Here is a 17,992-nt window from a genome sequence, read left to right as displayed (position 1 = left end):
GTAACTGGAAACCTCTGGCTCTAACACAGGCATTCAGCATCGCAGGTCTAAACATTCACAATTGAGTCTGAAATGAGATTTTTTTTTCATTTTTCTAAATGGTAGGATTGAAATACCCAGACTTTAAGAGGTGCCATCCACAATAATACATTTTCAAAACTACAGTTGATGTAAATATAGAAATTCAAGTATAGCTAGTCAAATCTACTAATGTTTAATATTATGATATTGATATTAAGTTATAATCAAAGATCAGGAAACCCCCTTTAAACTTACATCATATTAATAACTCAATGTGCAATATTTGATAAGTAAAACATCCTGTTAGGTTTCAAGATAAATTTAATTATGCAAACCACGACTGTGTATGTGATGATGTGTAGAAATCCAAAGTTTGATTTTAGCCTATCTGACCATTATGAACTTAGGACTCCTAATTATCTATTTCTAAATTGTCTATATTTGGAATTGGGGAAGACAACCTGTTTTTGCTAAATTTTAAGACAAAGTTGATCATTACTTAAGCGCTGGGGAAGTTTCCTATCACCAATATGTAGCAAAATCACAGACGCATTTATTCTTTGATCCAGCTATCCTACTACCAGGAATCTATCTTAAAGACAATCTGGCAAAAATACAAAATGCCGTATGCACAGGGCCAATCAGTGTGGCGTTATTTGTAAAATAAAAGACGACCAACAGGGGCTGGTTGAATCAACCGCGGTACACGCTCACAGTGGAGTATTAGGCAGCCGTAAAAGGGATGAGCAGATCGCTACACACTGCAGTGAAAGGAACAAGGTATGGAACGGCGTGTAGACATGTCGCCTTTCATCTACTGTGCCAGAAGTCAGAAGACCTACCGCAGATTTAAAATCCTAACTCTCATTATATCATTTGAAAGAGATTTTGAAATTATCAAAATGCACATGAATCAGGTTTTAACATATTGTTTGGCAGGTAGATGAGGCGGCCCGTGGTACCATGTTTACTTATTTGATTCTCAGGCATGGGTCTAGTAGTGCAAGAATTCTGGAACACTGAAAAATCAATATAATGGAAATACACAGGCAAAAGAGACATTAATGAACTGATTGCTAAAAGTCATGCATTAACAACCCAAATGTCCATCAACTGATGAGCAGATAAACAATACGTTAATGCATATCCATACAACAGAATATTATTCAGCCATAAAAAAGAATGAAGTGCTGCACTTGCTGAGACATGGATGAATTTGGAAGACATTATGCTAAGTGAGAGACGACAGTGGCAAATGACCACATAATACATGATTCCATTTATATGAAATGCCCAGAACAGGCAAATCCATAGACAGTGTAGACTGATGGTTGCTAGAAGGGTGGGGGAGGGAGCAATGAGAAATGATTGGGGGGCTGGCCCCGTGGCCGAGTGGTTAAGTTCGCGCGCTCCGCTGCAGGCGGCCCAGTGTTTCGTTGGTTCGAGACCTGGGCGCGGACATGGCACTGCTCGTCAGACCACGTTGAGGCGGCATCCCACGTGCCACAACTAGAAGAACCCACAACGAAGAATACACAACTATGTACTGGGGGGCTTTGGGGAGAAAAAGGAAAAAATAAAATCTTTAAAAAAAAAAAAAAAAGAAATGATTGGTACTGGGTATGGGGGTATCTTTTTGGGTGATGAAAATGGTCTAAAATTAGTGGGAATGGCTGCAGAACTTTGTGAACATAGTAAAAACCAATGAATTGTGAACTTTAAAACAGTGAATTTTATCTTATGTGAATTATAACTCAACTTTATGTTATGTGAATAAAGCTGCTATAAAAAGTCAATTATTAAACAACTGGGAAAATCTGAATACTGACTTGATATCAAGGAATTATATTAAGTGCGATAATGGTATTGTGGATTTTTAAAAAGAAAGTCCTAATATCTTAGAAACACATTCTGACATATTTATAAATAAAATGATACGATGTATTGGATTTGCCTTAAAATAATCCTAATGGGGTGAGGGGAGGTCCGGGGTTGGGGGATAATAAATGAAACAAAATTGACCACATGTTGATAAATAATGAAGCCAGGTTAAAAAAAAAAGGTATTTTTCTTTTTACTTTTACATACATTTGAACATTTTCATAACACAAAGTTTAAAAACAATCTTTCTTAGTCTCTAAAAAACTGAATATACCTACTGAACTTTTTCTATAAATCACTAAAGAATGCCTATCTAAACTGAGGAGGGCAATTAATGAGAAAAACGCAAGAAACTACAGTGTGGTCCATCTAAAAGAAAGCAAAAGTTATTTTCTTTAATTACCAATTTGTAAGGCAAAACATAAGGAGAAAGCACAGGAGACAAGAGAGAGAGGAAAAAAACTGCTGTCTAATTTTGGTTAACCAGGATAAAGAACTAAGTTTATTTATTTATTTATTTATTTATTTTTTTGAGGAAGATTAGCCCTGAGCTAACTACTGCCAGTCCTCCTCTTTTTGCTGAGGAAGCCTGGCTCTGAGCTAACATCCGTGTCCATCTTCCTCTAGTTTATACGTGGGACGCCTACCACAGCATGGCTGCCAAGCAGTGCCATGTCCGCACCCGGGATCCGAACCAGCGAACCCCTGGCTGCCGAGAAGCGGAACGTGCGAACTTAACCGCTGCGCCACCGAGCCGGCCCCAAGAACTAAGTTTATTATTCATTAATTTCACTCATTGCAAAGAGCTTAAAAATTTTTAATTTGTTAGTTGCACCTATCTAATAAAATTTGTGAAGGGACCATCGCATAATATTTCACACAATTATGTGCTGAATACGACCTATTGTATTTGGGATACTTTGCAAATCAAATTAAACTGTGAGAAAAGAACTCTCATTTCAAGTCATTTCTTAAATATTAGGTTTAATTAATGCTAATCTAAATAATATTGCTAAGAAGTGTGCACAGCAAAGCAACACAGATGGCAGAAAGAACACATGTCCAGCCAGGCCTTGGGGTCCAGTCCCAGATTTTCCCTGACTAGTTGTGTAATCTGGGACAAATTATTTAATCTCCTAGAGGCTGCTTCTCACCTGTAAATGGGCATAATAAGACCTAACTCAAAGAACTGTGGAGAGGTAAAATGAGCAAATATATTTAAAATATCTCTTGCAAAGTTCAGCAGCTAGGCAATCAATAAACAGTGGCTACAAGTATTATTTTGAATATCGGGGTTAAGTGTTAATGTAGCAGAGGCTCCATAAAGATGCTCCATAATCTGCTTCCAACGGCGGTTGCAGAGGCAAAGTTCTGAGACGAGGTTTCCAGGCCCTGGAACAGTAGGACCTATCTCCTTATGGGATCTCCAACAGCAGGTTCTTGGTTATATTTAGTAATTGTCTGATCTGCTATTAATGAGGCTATTAACATAACCAATAAAAAGTTTGCAAAAGGTATATAAAAGTTTTCCAAAAGGCAAGCTGCTGAATTACGGTCTGAACACACAAGAAAAATTTAAAATGAGAAATATGAACTGCTCGCTAGTTAATGCATGACAAGCAGACAACCCCAGACATGGGACAATGACTCTATTTTCACCTTCATTTTACATTAAAATCCTGTAATGCTCCCTGGCACTGAAGTGGAAATGAGCCGTGCTTCTGTGCAATGGATCTAGTTTGCATGCGACTCCACACCACGATTCCTGTCTTCTTGAGAACACAGGTGTGCAAACTCCAGCCTCGGAATCTGCCCGAGCCTTGCTGTCGATCTCAGTGCAGCACAGACCAGATTCCGTGGGAAGAAAGGAGTCACTTTTAAGACATAAATTTCTCCTGCTTATTAAGGAACACACACCAAAGAACATTTAAGAACCAACTAAAAGTATAAAAAAGAAAATAAATCATAATCCTACCACTCAGAAAAAAAGAAAGAAGCCAGCAATCACTCTCGGTATACCTCTTTCCAGCCTTTGCATGCACTTTATCTATTTAGCTGAAACTATACAGTATATACAGTTTTATATCCTGTTTTTTGACTCTTAAGGCCATGCATAAGCATTTTCCCTGTTGTTACCAAGAACACCATTTTTTTCTTTTTTGAGGAAGATTAGCCCTGAGCTAACATCTGCTGCCAATCCTCCTCTTTTTGCTGAGGAAGACTGGCCCTGAGCTAACATCCATGCCCATCTCCCTCTACTTTATACATGGGACGCCTACCACAACATGGCTGGACAAGCAGTGCCATGTCTGCACCCGGGATCCAAACCAGTGAACCCTGGGCCGTCGAAGTGGAACATGTGAACTTAACCGCTGTGCCACTGGGCCGGCCCCCAACACCAATATTTTTAAAGATGACACAGCATCAACCATACAGGTGTCACAGTGTTCTGGCCATACCCCTATTGCGTGCTTTGCCTCTGCTGTTTCCCATCTAGTTTTTCTCCATTGTGCCTCATGCTGCAATGAACTCCTTTTCCCATCAGGCATGTTTCTGTATTTACACTCACAATAACAATATATAAGGGGGTCCATCCACTGCGTTCTGTCAGCAGTGACTATTGCTCTCTCTCCAACCACAACACTGAAAAAACTTCAACATCAGCAAGAATTTTAAGAACATACGCCTCCATAAACTATTTGATTCTCTTTTCCCCACGATATGGTAACCGACACTCAGCATAATTAAAACATTCCGAATCTTCCCATCCAAGAACATCCAACACGGACAAAGCCAATCAGCAGGCCGAGGCTCTCTAGGGTTAAGATGCATGACAGGGCAGCCGGCTCTTAATATTTAAAAAAACACAAATGCAAAGGAAAAGGAGAATAGGCAAGTTTGGGGAGCTGAGATGCAGACTGAGTGGATCCTAAAACCCAGGGCAGTATCACTGGGTTAAGAAGAGTCGGATACTTAGTATAAAGAGCCGATCCTAGGGACGGGAAAATGCTGTCAAGCAAAAGTAGAGTCTGAGACAGACGTCCCCCTACATAAACCGCACGTCCACAGGCCCCGCATTTTATGGGACTGGCCACAATCTTTCCCCATCCCAATAAGCCTTGAACTTGATCTATGAGTGCATTATTTTCACGAGACCGCAGTTCTCATTGTTGTACTAGTTAAGTCATATGAAGAGCGATACAGTGAGTCAAAGCTTAGAGGGCACGATAACTTGTTTCTAATCAGTGAAGTCCTGTTGTGGAAAGGAATTAGGATTCTTATCCACAGCCTCGCAGGCAATACTGACCCAGGGAGCGGACACTGCCGGCTAACACGGAGGGACGGCTCCAGCACAGACGCAGCGCTCCCAGGCACTTGCTTGGAGCTGAACCACACGGACTCCTCGGAATGCTCACTGTCTTCCAAGCTGCCCTGTTTCTTTGTGGCACAGCCCTCCCTGTCACTGGGCAGGCAGCACAATGATGTACACCCAAAACACAAAACACTGAGCCCTAAGCTTCTGACTATTAACCTTGGGGGGAAAAAATCACTTAACATTTAAAAATTAGAATGCCATGTGTCCAGTCTACTTCGGGGCTGTATTAGGACAGCCAGCTAAAATATTGTAAAGTGATAACAATGATGTGAGCTTTTATAAACCGAAGGAGGTTTGCTTAAAATCCATCTTGTCTAACAGATTCCCCAACCAAACCACGGCTACAGAGTGCCAGCTATTGAGATAGGGGTACACAAGCCAGTACCAACACGGCGCTCGCTGAAGGAGGAGCAGCAACCCAGAGCATCTGATGGAGTCGCTCTCCTCCTCCCCTCATCCATCGTCCTTCAAGCTCAGGCAGCTGAGCAGGGAAAACCACGCCCACTCCATTCGGGGACACCACCCGCTCACCGACCTCCTTAGGACCTTTTCTCTATTTCTTGGTGTGACCTTCTGGCTACTACGTTTTGATTTATTTTCACTTATGAAAAGAATGTTACAAAGAAACATCAGTTATAACTAGGAAAAAAAACTATTTCTCTTACAGGAAGTTTTATAAAAATCACACTTCACTCTTCATCAAGAAAAGAAAACTCCTGGGCAATCCCTCTTGTATTATTTTTTCCCCTAATTTTCTAAAAATAAAGAAGTTTTCGAAGTCTGAAGTTTAATATAAAGCAACTACTTCAAATGTGCCCTTTAGGATACAGTAGTCATCAGGATTATTTTTGGAGAACCGAGTAGGGCAAGAAGACCTAAAATAACCTGGTTTCTATTTAAAATACCCTAAGCGCTTTGTAACTTAGGAGAAAAAGATGACTTAAAAAGAATATTCAAAATGTAGGCAACGCCCAGCATGTACATCTCACATGACGCTGGTGATAATTGTCCTGAAGCACGAGATATAGATTTCTTTCCACAGATGTGTGAAACTGCAGCCAAGAGCTTCAGAAAAAACGAACATATGCAACATCAGACAGTACCCTCTCCCGACTCCAAGGAAAATATGGTAACTGTGAAAGAATTTGTTAAGTCTAAATAAAAAAAAGGAAGTTAATTTTAAAGGGACATTTACATAGTGTCATCTCAAAATGTTCTAACCAAAGGAATTTTACAGCCAGGATGAATTCTGTTTTCTAGAGCCAGCCACGAGGAAAAGCGATTCCAGCAAAAGATGAGCAATGCCTGTCGGCTGCAAGTAGACATCAGGGTACTAGCCAGCAGGATAGAAGCTTTTATGAGGGGTTGTTTTCCCAAAGTTTTAAGAAGAGGGTCACTACAAAGTTACTTCAAACACAAATACTGCTTTTTGATGTTTTGTTTCCAGGCGCCACATGGAAATGAAATGGTGATTTAAATTTGCCAGAAATCCATGAGATCTGGAATTCTGTAGGAGGTTACTTTCTCATGGATAGCACAGAAGGAGATGCAAAAGAAAGAGGAGCCTTTGCCCAAGAGGAGCTTACTGTCTAGAAGGGGGGATATTATGATAAATCTCAGCATTCTGAGCTCCTCAGGAAGGGGCCTGCCCCCGCTGGGCCCCAGTCCTTGGCTCAGAGCTTTGCACGTGGCATATGACCAATTAAGCATTTGCTGTGCCAAACTGAATGATAGCATAAGATGAGTACGGAGAAAGAGATGCCAGTTATCAGAAGTTTTTACGTGGAACAGCCTCCAAGAGGCGCCCAAAGGATTGTGGGTTTTTTACAAGTTAACTCTATCCCAGAGTCTTGATAAAAAATTGTTCTCCAGTCCCTTGTGGACGTTCCTTTCTCGACTCCACAAGCACTTACTGATGACCTGCTGATGTACACCGCCGGGCGATACAGTTCACCAACGTCAAGCCAAAAAATACTGTCCCTGTTTCTGTGATGATTTTGACAACGCTAACATTGTTTCATTGTTATTCTCAGTTTTGGTTCTCTGTCAACATGAAAGAATACAATGTATCTGCTAGAGCAAGAATCTCCAATGAGACCACTCTACGGCTGTTCCCAGGTATCTAAAACGCCCACCTTTGGTAGGTCCTTTCCTGTTAAGCACGGCCTGCTGCTCCTCCGTAATGTTCAGCCGCCGGACCACGTCGGCCAGAGCCGATTTGAGCAGCTGGATGTCATCTTCTTGCATCTGGACTCGCTGCTCCAGGGAGGCGATGCGGTCTGTTACCTCCATGCTACTCGCCGCAGAAGCGCTGTCATCTAAACCAAAGGAAAGGAAGGAGCAAGTGAGCGAAAGGCCCCCGAGAGAAATCAGACCATACACATATACTGGCACATTGCTATAACATAATAATCTTTAAAAACAAAGGCAGCGGCTCGTCTGCAGCGATCACGTGAAATCGTTTACTATGTAGAAGTACAACGCTTCGCTCTCCTACAGCCTTCTCATTCTCTACGTTTGTGCTTTTCACTTCTTTTTAAACTGTGGTTTTAATTGCCATTATATTTTTCTAGATGCTGGCCAACTTATTTTCTTTTCCGCGATGTCGGAGAACCTCAGAGATAGAGGGGATACTAGAATTTACCTACTTCAAGTTCCCACACATGGTAGAAAGGCACTGTGTCATGGTCTTCCGACTTCTCTTCCAACAGTGCCTACTGACAGGTAAGGTGAGATAATCTCAAGGCCATACTATCCACCAGTCAAGACTTCTAAGGACGACTACTCTGACAAAGCCACATAAATGGGCGAGTCTTTTTGTAAGCATACCCTTATGGCCGTGGTAATCATAGTTTCTTGTATACAATCATTAATTCCCAATTCCTTATCAAGGTCCACCGGGCCCTTGGTGGTCTTCCTTGCCTCTCCAACCTCGTTTTATATCACTCTTCCCTTCACTTACCATGCTCCAGCTATACTGACCTCTCTCTCCTACCTTAGGGCTTTTGTATCTGCTGTTGCCTTTGCTTGAAACATTTCTCAACCAGCTTTTGGCACGACCAAATTCTCGTATTCTTCAGGTCTCAACTCAAGTGGGGACTCTTCAGACAACCTTCCTAACAACCTTATCTAAAGTTGGTACTGTTGATCACGTCAACCTTATTTCTCTCTTTCACAGCATTATTAGGAGCTATAATCATCTTTTTGTTTGTTTACTGTTGTTTATTGTCTTCATCTCCCAACTAAAATGTAAGCATTATGGGGTTGCTTTTGCTTTCATGACAGACCCCTCTCGGATAGCACCCTCCCTGCAGAAAGCAATTATTAAGCCTGGAAATAAAACAAAAACAACAACCTGAAGGTACTGGAGGGTGGACGCAAGCCTACAGACTCGGGTGGGGAGTCCCACACTCACTTGGAGACGGGCAGATGGGGAACTATACAAGTAAATTCTCTCTTTCATGGCTTTTAGCCCGAGCCTAAGTGGTGCACACAATGGGGGTGAGGGCACGCATGGAAAACCCCAAAGTCTTTTCATCCTTAGAAAACCAAAAAGTGAAGTCTGAAAACTGTGAACACTGAAGAGAGCAAGGAAATCCCAGGAGGGAAAAAGCCAGAGAGGGGATCCCCAAACTTGCCTTCTTCATATCTCTGACTGTGAATCACACGTACGTGGAACAGACTCGAAAAAGAGTTTGTAGCTCAAGCCCAGCCAAGAAAGGGTTCCAGTGAAACAAAGGAAACAACACTCATTAGAGAAAAATAACAGAGCACAGAATCTTCACAACGTGACACTCTTGATGTCCGGGAGACAACATACTAAGAAGCAAGAAACAGAACACACTCTCAAGAGGAAAGACAATAAATTGAGTTCAATTCCAAAATGAACAAAACATTGGAACTACAAGATAAGGATTTAAAACAGATATTATGACTATCCCCTCTACAGGTAAGATAAGTATATTTTCAATGAGTGAAAAGTTCAGTAGAGAAGTAGCAAGTGTTGGCAGAGAAATAGAAACAAAAAAATGAACCAATGGAAATTCTAGAACTGAAAAAATATGATTTCTGAAGTAAAGAATTCACTGAAAATGGACTTCACAGCTGAATGGATATGACAGAGAAAGACTAAGCAAACAGGAGAGAGATCGATAGGAAGTATTCAAGGTGAAGAACACAGAGAAAAAACTAAAAAAAAAAAAAAAATCCAACAGAGCTTTAGGGACTTGTCAAAAGATCTTAAACAGTCCAGCATACACTTAATGGCAATATGTGGAGAGAGAGAACAGGGCAGAAAAAATATCTGAAAAATAACGTCCCCATACATCCCGAAATCTATGAAGGACAGAAACGTAAAATTACAAAATGCTAAACAAACACCACGCAGAATAAACACCAAGAAGCTCTCCTCAAGGTATGTCATAATCCATCTGTTAAAACCAAAAGATAAAGCACACATTTTGAAAGGAGCAAGAGAAAAATGACATATTAAATACAGGGGAACAACAATCTGAGTAATAGCTGACTTCTTGTCATAAACCATGGAGACCAGAAGTACCATCTTTAAAGTACCAAAATGAAGAAAATTCAATCCAGAATTCTATAGCCAGGAAAAATATCCTCCAAGAACGAAGGCAAAATAAAGGCATTTTGGGATAAACTAAAACTGGAAGAATTCATTGCCAGTAGATCTGCATTATAAGAAATGTCAAAGGAATTCTTCAAGGTAAAGGGAAACTACATAAGACTATAACTCACAGCCTCAGAAAATAATGAAGAGCAATGGAAATGATAAATATCTGAATGAGCTCAAGACCTTTTTTCTGCTTTTGCATTTTCCTCTTAATGTTCTTATAAACCTTTAAACTCTTTAAGACAAAAATTATCACACCGTCTTATAGGACTTATAAGCTATGTATGTGTAACACATATAACTACCATACCATAAAAGATGGGGCAAATATGAATCTATAAGCTTGCAAGATTTTAATATTTTACATGAGGCATACATTTAACTGTAAGGGATCTATGAAAAGTTTAATCTCTAGGGAACTGCTAGAGAATAATGCAAAGAAGTACACCTAAAACTAACAGAGAAATCAAATTGAAATTCTAGATTCAAATAATCCAAAAACAGGAAGGAAAAGAGGAAGAGAGGAATAAAAAAGAGAGACAATTAGAAAACAAAAAAGTAAAATCATAAACCCAAACCTAACACAGTAATAATTACATTAAATATTATACATTAAAGCAATAATTGCATTAAACACATCAATTAAAAGGTAGAGAATGTCAGAAAAAAAAAGACCCAACTATATGCTGTTTACAAGACACACACTTTATTTACTTATTTATTTATTTATTTTTACTTTTTCTATTTTTGAGGAAGATCAGCCCTGAGCTAACATCCACGCCCCAATCCTCCTCTTTTTGCTGAGGAAGGTTGGCCCTGAGCTAACATCTGTGCCCATCTTCCACTATTTTATATGTGGGGCACCTACCACAGCATGGCTTGCTGAGTGGTACGTACGTCCGCACCTGGGATTTGAACTGGTGCACTGTGGGCTGCTGAAGCAGAAGGCGCGAACTTAACTGCTATGCCACTGGGCCGGCCCCTACACACTTTAAATACGTACACAGATAGATTGAAAGTAAATGAATGGAGAAAAAGACATAATATGTAAACAGCAAGCTTAAGAAGTCTGGAGTGGCAATATTAACATCAGATAAAATAGATGTCAAATAAAATGTATTACCAGAAATAAAGAGGGCCATTTCATAATGAAAAAGGAGTCAATTTATCAGGAAGAGAAGACAATCATAAACCTGCCAAATAATAGAGCTTTAAAATACATTAAGCAAAAACAGACAGAATTGAAGTGAGAAACAGACAATTCCACAATTATTCCTAAAGATTTTAACACCGCTCTCCCAGCAACTCATGGGACAGCTAGTAAAATAAATCAGTAAAGACAAGAAGATTTGAACAACACTATAAAGCACCTTGACTTAATTGATATGTACAGAAAAATACACCCAACAATGGTAGTACACATGGTACATTTACCAGGACACATCATATTCTGGGCCATACAACAGACCTGAATAAACTTAAAGATTGAAATAGCATGTTCTCTGACAATGGTATTAAATTTGAAATAAAAAAAACTATAAGAGAACCAAGAAAACTCCAAATATTTGGAAATTAAACAACACACTTCTAAATAACCATTAGGCCAAAAAAGACATCACAAGAGAAATTACAAAATATTTTTAATTGAATGATAATGAAAATATATCAGAATGTGTGGGATGTAGCTAAAGCAGGTCTCTGAGGAAAATTAATAGCTTTAAAAAATCCCTTTATTAGACAAGGAGAGAATTCTCAAATCAGTGATTCTCAGCTATCATGTTAAGTAACTAGAAAAAGAAGCACAAACTAAACCCAAATCAAGCAAAAGGAAGGGAAAGAACAAAGAGCGGAAATCAATGGGATAAAACACTGACAAACGATGAAGAAAATCAACGAAATCAGAAGCCAGCCCTCTGAAAAACATCAATAAGATGTAAGTCCCATGAAAGCAGGGATCTTTTCCACTTGTCCACTGCTCTATGTTGCCAATATGTAACACACAGTAGGAACTCAATAAATATTTGGTAAATGAATGAATAAATGGGTAAACAGGTATCTCCCATGAAGCATGCATCAAATTAGTTTCTAGGGATATAAAGATGATCGATTCACACAGTTATCCTTGAGAAGGTCTCTGTGTAGTGGAGAAGACATATGTCCACAAATTCTAAAACAATTTGATAGGTTATCTAATTGAGAAATGTACAAAGTGGTAAGTGAACACAGAGAAGGGGATATTAATTGTATTTGTAGAAAAGAAGCAAGTAGGGGCTGGTCTTGAAGGATAAAAACATTGACAAGGTGGAAAAGCAAGAAGAATGGCGTTCCAGGCAAAGGAAACAACTTAAACAAAAGCATCGTAATATGAAAGCATAAGGAATATTCAGATAATCATGGCTTTTGAAGTTGAAATCTATCATCCTGTAACTTCTACTTACTGGAAATAATTCTAACTTGCCTCTAAATTCAGGCTCTGTAAACTTTCTAGGTAATTGCTAAGATAATTGCTTCATACATAGAAATATTTCTCAAGTCTGTCTATGGCACTTCTGAGAGAGAACAGCAGATATTAAATACCTGAGAACCCAGGAACTTATTAACACTCACATACATCTAAAACTGTTAAGCCTTTATGAAGAAAACACTGTATAACTCTTTAAAAAACGTATATCATAGACATATCTCCTTAAAGAAGTCAAACTGTGAGGTAAGAACTTGCGAACATCCTTTCTCACTCTCCTTCCCTTCTGAGAACTAGATACTCCATTCTTTGTGCTCCTAACGCAGGATTCATACCGCTTCAGTTAGGAATACTGGTGGGCCTCGGGGTATGTGGGTATGTCCTTTTCTCTCTATCTCCCTGTTGACTGAGACATATAAACAACTTTCAAAACCCAACAGTGAGAAAACAAACAACCCAATTAAAAAATAGGCAAAAGACTTAAAAAGACACTTGACCAAAGAGCGAATGGGCACAGGAAAAGCTATTCGTCATTAGCCATTAGGGAAACGCAGACTCCAACCACAATGAGATATCACTGCCCACCTGTTAGAGTGATTCAAATACAAAACGCTGACAAAACCAAATGCTGTGAGAACGTGGAGCAAACGAAACTCTCCTCTGTTGCTGGCAGGCACATGAAATGGTATGGCTACTCTGGAAAACAGTCTAGCAGTTCTTTATAAAGTTAAACATGTTCTTAGCATGTAACCTAGCAATCCCTAAGTACTTACTCTAGAGAAATGAACACTCACATTCATACAAAAACCTGTACACCAATGTTTATAGCGGCTCTATTCATACTCGGTAAAAACTGGAAACAGCTCCGACGTGCTTCAGCTGATGAACAGATAAACTGTGGTACATCCATACGATGGAATACCACTCAGCAATAAAAAGGATGAACTACTGACATGTGTAACAATTTGGATGGATCTCAAGGGCTTCATGCTGAGGGAGGGAAGCTAGTCTCAAAAGGTTATACACTGTATGATTCCATTTATATGACATTCTTCAAAAGACAAAACTATAGTGAAGGAGGGTCGATCAGTGGTTTCCAAGGGCTGGGGTAGGGGCGTAGCACAAGGGAGTTTTGGGGGGTGATGGAAATGTTTTGTATCTGACGGTGGGAGTCGTTAGATGAATCTATACTGTGTTAAAATACATGGAATTGTCTCGAACAAGTCAGTTTTGTTGAATGTTAACATAACAATAAGGTAACTTTTTGAGAGTTCAACTGAGATGCAGTCTACCCATTGGCTTTAGTACTGAAGAGGATAAGTTGGCCTCTATTGTCCACCTTTGCGTTTTCAAATCAATATCATACAACAACACCAAGTAAGACAGGACAGGTTTGCCTTGCATTCTAAAAATTTATTATGCAAAATAGCATCACTGTGGTCTCAGTGTGCGCTATAGATAGCTTTAATAAAACTGCATAAATCAGACTCTATTTTAATTATGGCGCCAAATTTATATAGAAAAAGGTCTAATTTAAAAATTTTGCCAAAAAACAAAACCCCAACCAGCTCAATATCTGCCTTCAAATGCAAGTGATTAAAAACTGCAAGGTATAATCTCCTTGAGAGAACCTCCACTTGTGAGGTTTGCTGAAGTTTCCCCCATGACATAATCCTTGTGCTTTTCAAATCCTGCCAGAATCACCGCTTTTAACCTGAAACCGATCGTCTTACTTCTGTCCCTGCAGGTGATTACGCTCAAGAATAGACCGGGAGGCTTCTTGGCAGCAGCGTGAGCTCTCTGAAGTTCTTAACCCTCTTGTGCACAGAGAAGGCCAGTGTTGTTCGATGACTTTACTCTCCAACTCAGCTGGGAAAAAGGCTGATTAGCATAATGAAAACAAAACCCAAAGCTTGGTTTAACCAACACAAGTCAATCCCAACCTCTGAACGTTTTACAGGATGCCACTGCACAAAATGGCAGAGTTCATCTGAATTCTAGCAAAGAAAATCTCATTGGCTTGGGAATCCAGCACAAATAACACCTTAAACTATTTATTTGAAAGTAATTTTTGTTCCTGTACCTCTAAAATGTATCTATGGACGTCATTAAAACAGTTTTAACAATAGAGCTGCTTTATCTTTTTTCCAAAATTTTCACATTCTGTCAATATTCTCTATATTTTTACCTCTCTTGGGTTTTTAAAACCTCTGTGTGAGCTGGAACTGCGGGCTGGGGCTGAGCACCTGCTCACTGCCTTAGGCAGGCATGGGGCTCTATTTACACGGACAGGCAGAGGTCCCTTTATGTCAGTATCAGGTAACTATCTCTCAGATGGCGATCATGCAGGGCAAACTGTCCCGGGGGCAAAGGACACAAGAGATTTAATCCCAGGTGGACCCAACCCAGCAGCGGAGTGAGGCCCTTAATGCAGATGCCTCAGACGTTCCGGGGGCTACAAATTCCAGCCTCAGGGCACTTTGTCAATGTCCAAACACGGCTCAGAAAACGAGTCCTTGGAAAGGCTGATTGCCCGTGTTACCCGCACTGGACTGTCTGGGTCCTGGGGCTTCAGAAAGAGCACTTTGAGATTCAAATCAGGCAGGGCTCAATTCCTGCGTCCGTCACCTGTTAGCTCTGTGACCTTGGCAAATGACCACTCCAGGAATCAGACCACCTGCCTCCTGAAGTTCATGTGAGGATAAATGTTAATGCATATGAAACATCTAATAGAACGATGGCAAATAGACGCTCAACGCAAATGGTAGTTTAGTATGATTACAGTTTATTGTTCTTAAGATTATTGGTTTTTCTTTTTAAGATTGGCACCTGAGCTAACAACTGTTGCCAATCTTCCTTTTTGTCCCCTGCTTTTTCTCACCAAATCCCCCCAGTACATAGTTGTATATTTTAGTTGTGGGTCCTTCTAGTTGTGGCATGTGGGATGCCACCTCAGCGTGGCTTGATGAGCGGTGGCATGTCTGCGCCCAGGATTTGAACCAGCAAAACCCTGGGCCACTGAAGCGGAGTGCGCGAACTTAACCACTCAGCCACGGGCCAGCCCTGATATTAGTGCTATCATAGCAAAAAGCCAACATGGACCTTCAGTGAAATCAACATTAACAATAGTTATTGAACAAACTTTGTGAGTACTGTGCAATGGTTGGCCCATGAGAGAGGCCTAGGCTAGAGGAAAAGTTACTATTTCTGCCTCTGGAGCACCTCTGGTCAAGCTGAGGACACACGACATTCATCTTAAGACAGAGAATAGTTCCTTACAAGCCCTCTCGCATGACAGCACGTGATTAGCGGCCAAAGGATGGACCAAGAATTCCATCCACGGCTCCATCTCTGACTTGACTCTCGTGAGAACCTAGCCAAATGCTGGCTTCTTTCTGCGTTTCAAGTGATATCACGGGTCCAGGCAGGTGCTGAGCGTCTCTGATTCCACAGGCAAAAGGATGACCTTGTAGCTCTCCCTTTACCCCAGATCTTCATCTAGCTCTGACTTTTAACTTTAATAACCTTTTTAGAGTAAAAAGTGGCACAACAAGATCTTCAGGTAACTTGTCTGTTTTAATCTACTGAAAAGGCGAGGTAAGTGCACTTTTTCCTCCATTCATATGATTATCTCATTATCTAGAGATAAAAACAGGCTCTTGAGTCTATAAATCTTCTGGTGATATGGAGATGTTGTCTGAGTAATGTTCCTGGAGGTCAAAGGAGGCCTATTCATTTTAAAAGGTTAACTTAGAATCTGTCCCCTTTATCCAGAGATGTTCTTAATGTTCTTTCTTTAATTATTTAAAATAATAAGGACAGCACCAAAAAAATAACAGCTACCCTTTATTCCCCACCCACTGTGCATCAGATCCTACGCCTCGCACTGCATTATCTCCAGTCTGTATAACATCCTCCCATTTAGGGGTTAGCCCCATTTCACAGATGAGCTTGGAGAAGTTGAGTTTCTGGTCCACCTCATCTAAAGTCGTGCAGCTAGAAAGCAGCAAGCCAAGGGCTAGCTGAAAAGCCTCTGCTCTTTTCACCGTATCATGTTGTCCATCCAAATGACAAGTATTAACTCCAGTGGGACCTGCATGATACCAAGTAAAATATACAGAGAATTTTTGCATCATTTCACCTTTTTGAAAATATCAGACAAATGCTAGTTAGAAAAAATCTTTTTACAAGGTTTTAATATTTTAGAACCAATCATGTAATCAATAAGGAATAACAACCTTTCACTCAATAATTTGCAGATAGACATCCCATATAAAAGCTGGCTTTCCCCATTAAGCGCTGTTTTCAGAGAAGTTATATTGTCATACTCTGAACCATTCTATAGTAACCAACAACAAAAGAAATAAAAACCAGGCAGTGTAGAGCAGCAATATATCCTCGGTCATTTTAAGGTCTCGATTTCAGCCCTACTGTCAGATTCGCAGCCCTGGTACCACTCCTGGCTAAAGGGTTCCAGTTTTATTTCGCGTCTAAGACTCCTGGTTCTCCTTTGATCATCTGGGTCATTCAGGAGCTCCGAGTCTTGCTCATCCCTGGGCTGGACCTGCCACCTGAGCCCCAGCTCTGAAATTCATCACTTCATAGAAAATTACAAGACCTGACCCTATCCATCAGTAAACCTCTCTCAACTGAGGCTCACGAGCTAACACTCATATACCTGACTGTGAAAGAATTCCTCAACAGCCCTTGACTGATAGAAAAATGCTGCCATGGCCTATTGATTAATGGAACTTCAGCAGAGCCTCTGAAAATCTGGAAAGAAATGGCATAAAGATCTTTTATGAGTCGTAGGTTGTGAAATAGTGGTGTTGGAGACCAGAAAATACACATGAGATCACCCTAAGAAGCAACATGCGACTACGTTGACTTTAGATGACACGGAGTTTAAAGCTAACAAACTTTCCATCCAGTTCAATAAAACGTTACTGAGCATCCTTCTGGGCCAGACCTAGCGCCGGGCAACGCAATGAACACTGCGACCTTCCTAACCTCAGGGCGCTTGGTCTAGCAGAGGAGAGACCGGCCAGCAAATAACCATCACAGAAACACAGGAACCCGGATGAGAGAGCAACGAAACAGTCCCCACCCTGCCCCCAACTCTACACGCCAAATCACAAGCTTGGCAAAGAGCCCAGCTCTGGATGTAATATGAGGACGGGAGAAACCTAGATCCAAATACAGGAGGAAGAGCAGGATTTCAGGTGAGCTGCTGGGTTTCAGCTAAGGAATAATGAATGCAGCAAAAGAGGAAGAATGAGCACAATCACTTACAGAAAGAGACAGCCTTGAAATTCTCTATGGAGTATTTAGGAAATGTGTTAATTACTTTATCTTGAAATATATTCTAATTTCATTTTGCCTAACCACAGTTATCAAGCCAATAATGACTTCCCATGGAGCCCTGAAATTCCTCGAAATCTCTGGAATGTTTAATTCCACACACATATGCACACACACACGCACATGCACACCCCACACCCATACACACTGGCATGCACACACACACGCACATGCACACCCCACACCCCACACCCATACACACTGGCATGCACACACACACGCACACACACACCACACCCATACACACTGGCATGCACAC

At 40.6% G+C, this 17,992-nt stretch overlaps 1 protein-coding gene across 5 annotated transcripts in view; it reads right to left on the bottom strand.

The window, feature by feature from the left end:
* EML1 (EMAP like 1) overlaps positions 1-17,992 on the bottom strand; it is a 166,118-nt gene that overhangs the window by 65,874 nt on the left and 82,252 nt on the right. For all 5 annotated transcript variants that reach the window (XM_046647537.1, XM_046647536.1, XM_046647538.1 and 2 more), the window contains exon 2: positions 7,414-7,596. In XM_046647537.1, coding sequence (XP_046503493.1) covers positions 7,414-7,596 — 183 coding nt within the window. The remainder of the gene's footprint in view (positions 1-7,413; positions 7,597-17,992) is intronic.

Source organism: Equus quagga, chromosome 20, assembly GCF_021613505.1.
Source record: "Equus quagga isolate Etosha38 chromosome 20, UCLA_HA_Equagga_1.0, whole genome shotgun sequence".
In the NCBI taxonomy this organism is placed as follows: Eukaryota; Metazoa; Chordata; class Mammalia; order Perissodactyla; family Equidae; genus Equus; species Equus quagga.
The sequence above is the reverse complement of the archived record's forward strand: the minus strand, read 5'-3'. Positions and strand labels throughout refer to the sequence as shown.